Source organism: Otolemur garnettii, unplaced genomic scaffold (assembly GCF_000181295.1).
Source record: "Otolemur garnettii isolate 467f Iridium unplaced genomic scaffold, OtoGar3 scaffold00016, whole genome shotgun sequence".
Taxonomy (NCBI): Eukaryota; Metazoa; Chordata; class Mammalia; order Primates; family Galagidae; genus Otolemur; species Otolemur garnettii.
This window is the reverse complement of record NW_003852411.1, coordinates 16,879,944-16,883,588: the sequence shown is the minus strand read 5'-3', so window position 1 is coordinate 16,883,588 and position 3,645 is coordinate 16,879,944. Positions and strand designations below refer to the sequence as shown.

At 45.0% G+C, this 3,645-nt stretch overlaps 1 protein-coding gene across 1 annotated transcript in view; it reads left to right on the top strand.

Annotated features, from left to right (window-relative positions):
* The first annotated feature begins 833 nt into the window (after positions 1-833).
* Positions 834-3,645, top strand: part of PAPPA2 (pappalysin 2) — a 144,674-nt gene continuing 141,862 nt past the window's right edge. The window contains exons 1-2 of the mRNA XM_023510812.1: positions 834-1,095; positions 2,868-3,060. Of these exons, the coding sequence (XP_023366580.1) occupies positions 834-1,095; positions 2,868-3,060 (455 nt within the window). The remainder of the gene's footprint in view (positions 1,096-2,867; positions 3,061-3,645) is intronic.

The window sequence follows — 3,645 nt, the reverse complement described above, 5'->3', positions numbered from 1 at the left end:
TGCAAAAAAATAAAATTAAATTAAATTAAAAAAACCCCACTCTTCTAAACTCTGTGTGCTTTCTGCCTACGCCAATGGTTCTCGACCTGGGAAGTTATTAAAAAATACTGATGCTAGACTGAGGGTGGTGGCTCACGTTTATAATCCTACCACTCTGGGAGACTGAGGCAGGTGAATTGCTTGAGCTCAGGAGTTCAGGAACAGCCTGAGAAAGGTGAGACCCCATCTCTACTAAAAATAGAAAAACTAGTCAGGTATTGTGGCAGGTGCCTGTAGTCCCAGATATTTGGGAGGCTAAGGCAAGAGGATCACTTGAGCCCAGGAGTTTGAGGTTGCTGTGAGTTATGATGATGCCATGACACTCAACCCGAGGGCAATGGAATAAGACTGTCTTTAAATAAACAAATAAACAAACAACCCCCCAAAACTGATGCATAAACCCCATCCTCAAATATTTTGATTCAAATTCATCTGGTTTAGTATTTGTACTTCTGTATTTTTTAACTCCCCACAGGTGATTTTAATATGTACCTGAGGGTGAGAATCCTGCCCCTCTCTCATGTCATTTTGTTCACCTTGATGTCCCTGGCCCCTAGTATTGCATTCACCGGTGATACAGGTTACAGAAACGCTCACTGATTTAGAGAGTGCTTGCAGCAAGAGCAAAGAGCAGTGACTTTATGCTGCTAGAAGTTATAAAGTGTCTCCTTAGAGGCTAAAATGGAATATTTGGTGCTTACCAGAATTGGAGAGCTGCTCTTCATCCTACACTCAGAGGCCTTTTCACAACCTTCCTTGCAGGTGGCGTTGTCCTCAACCCAGCCTATTACGGCATGCCTGGCCACACCAACATCATGATCCACGAGGTGGGGCATGTCCTGGGACTCTACCATGTCTTCAAAGGGGTCAGCGAAAGAGAATCCTGTGATGACCCCTGCAGGGAGACGGTGCCATCCATGGAAACGGGAGACCTCTGTGCTGACACTCCCCCCACTCCCAAGAGTAAGCTGTGCCGGGACCCAGAGCCCACCAATGACACCTGTGGCTTCACCCACTTCCCAGGGGCTCCATTCAGTAACTACATGAGCTACACAGGTATCACACCAGTCGTAATGTTTTGTTTTCTATTAAGAATACATGGGGGCCCTTTGGAGGAGGGGGTGGGGCAGATAGGGACATGGGAACTGGAGTAAATGTCAGAGTTGAAGTATGTATTCTTTTTTTCATGTCTTTGAAGAATATGAATAAATAGCAGAATATTAAGGGGCCTTGTTGGCAGAATTCTCCTCTACTAAAGATCTAAAAAAATACACTTCTATCTTTCATAGTAAAAGAGGGAAAAGCCAAAAGGCCTCTTAAGATCTCTTTGACTTCTAGAACATGGTTACACCCACATTCTTAGGCTTTTACACCGAAGGACAGTCCAATAGTAATGGGGAAAAGAGGTTTCTGGGTCAAAGTGACTCTTCGTATTGTCTTTGCAGTGCTTGACAGGAGGTTTGATTAATTTAAGCTCAGGATTATCTTTTATTTTATGTTGTTTTGAAAAAGTCAGATTCTCTTCATCCATCACTAGCCAAGCACTGATTCGGAGCCTGCCGATCCCTTACTCCTCAGTGGTACCATCTCATTTTACAAATGATACCTTCTAGGCCCTGGGAACAACTGTATTTTCTGGTCTTGTCTTTCCTGAGATCAGCTTCTGTCTTATCCTTTTTTTCCCGTCTCTCAGACCATCCTCATTTCTGGCAAAACATAATACTAACCAGTCTCCTGATGATGGACTTAAATTTTTCCCTAAAAATTAAGGACTGATTTGATTCCATGACCTACTCCAGTGTGGAAGGAGGATAATGTTTCTATAAGTTTCAGGGCTTGTCTGGCAATTCTTTTAGAACTATCCAAAAGAAATGAAACCACCATATATTGTTCATTTCGTTGAAGGGAAGAGTGATGAGTTGGTTCTGTCTATCAACCTATCAAGATGTTTCTACTTGAGTTTCATTGTAGTAAATAATTCAGGAGAATCAAATTCATGAACAACAGCTCCTCTGCCTCTCCCATCAGGGAAGAGAGACCAGAGATGAGGGGTAAAGGGCAAAGCTCTTTAGCTTCCAACTCTGGAGTGAGAAGAGGGAACATTTAAGAAGCAGGATGTGGTAGAATCTGATTGGTATATTTTCATCGGATAAGTCCCTGAAGGTAAAATAACTCCCGTTCCAACCCTATGTTAACCAGTTTGATGAAAATATTTCAAATTGTATATGAAAACACCACACTGTACCCCATGATTGCATTAATGTACACAGCTATCATAAAATTAAAAAAAAAAAACATAGAAAAATGTACTTAATAGGGAGACTTTTCCACTCTAGCACTACCATTCCCAGCCCTGCTATCTGCTCGGCATTTTGACTCTTTCTCCTTCAGCCTCTCCACTGAATCCTTACTAACCTTTGCCAATGAGACTGGGTAATAAATAAAGCAGGTGTCTGCTACTCCACACATGTTCACAAGTGAAGAGGCCATCTGCTGAAACACTGCCATCTTGTGGTTTGCTGAGTAAGCAACTATTAGCCCAGAGCAACCTTGTATCCCAGGGCATGAGTCTCACCTGAACCGGCCCAACATTAAAATAATGGCCTTGCTTTAGAGATATGCAAGTGCTATCTCTTGTCTTCTCTTACCCAATTCCAGCTTAGCAACTTTCTGGAACAGAATGTATTTATTCAATGAGCCTAATAAGTGCAAGGTGTTGGTTTAGGGGCTGGTAACTCAGCCATGAACAAGACAGATGTTATCCCTGCCTTGGTCCACTCCCCAGGTTAAAGCCTCTGTCTCTTGTGCTTCCTTTTTTGTCTCCGCAGATGATGACTGCACCGACAGCTTCACCCCTAACCAGGTGGCCCGAATGCATTGCTATTTGGACCTTGTCTATCAGCAATGGAGTCAAAGCAGGAAGCCCACCCCCATCCCCATCCCCCCCATGGTCATCGGACAGACCCATAGGTCCCTCACCATCCACTGGCTGCCTCCTATCAGTGGAGTTGTGTATGACAGGTGAGAGAGGCTCCCGCCTTGGGCAGGCCGGTATATTTTTGGTGTGGTATTTCATATGAACCAGGGGAAGACCAGGAAGTGAGGGCAACCCCAGTTTGCCACACTGCTGCCCAGGGCTGCTTCCTTCAGCCTGCTTCATTCTCATCTTCTTACTTCTGGGCTCTCCTATGGGTTGATGGTTCATCAGATGTGCTCTCTCGTTCTTAGGAAGGGGACTGACTAAAGGTGATCTGGCAGAACTAAGAGGGCATTTGCCACTGATCCCATCAGCCACTCCTCTGTGGTGTGAGGGTGGAGGCATGGCTTGCACAATGGTGTTGGGGGAAGGGAGGCAAGGTGCATTCCTCCAGGCAGCTCTGGGTGGGTGAGTGGCGTGTACACACTGCCACAAGCTGGCCTCAGGAGCCAATGCCCCCTGTGCCTTCCTCTCCTATGACTGCTGCCTTAGGGAGTCACCATCATCTGTTCATTTTTCTATCTTCCCTACTCAACTGGTACCTACAGGCAGGGACAGGACTGTATTTTGTCTCTTGGTCTCTTGCCCTGCCTCAACAGACACCGAATATGTGTTAATGGAAGAAAAAC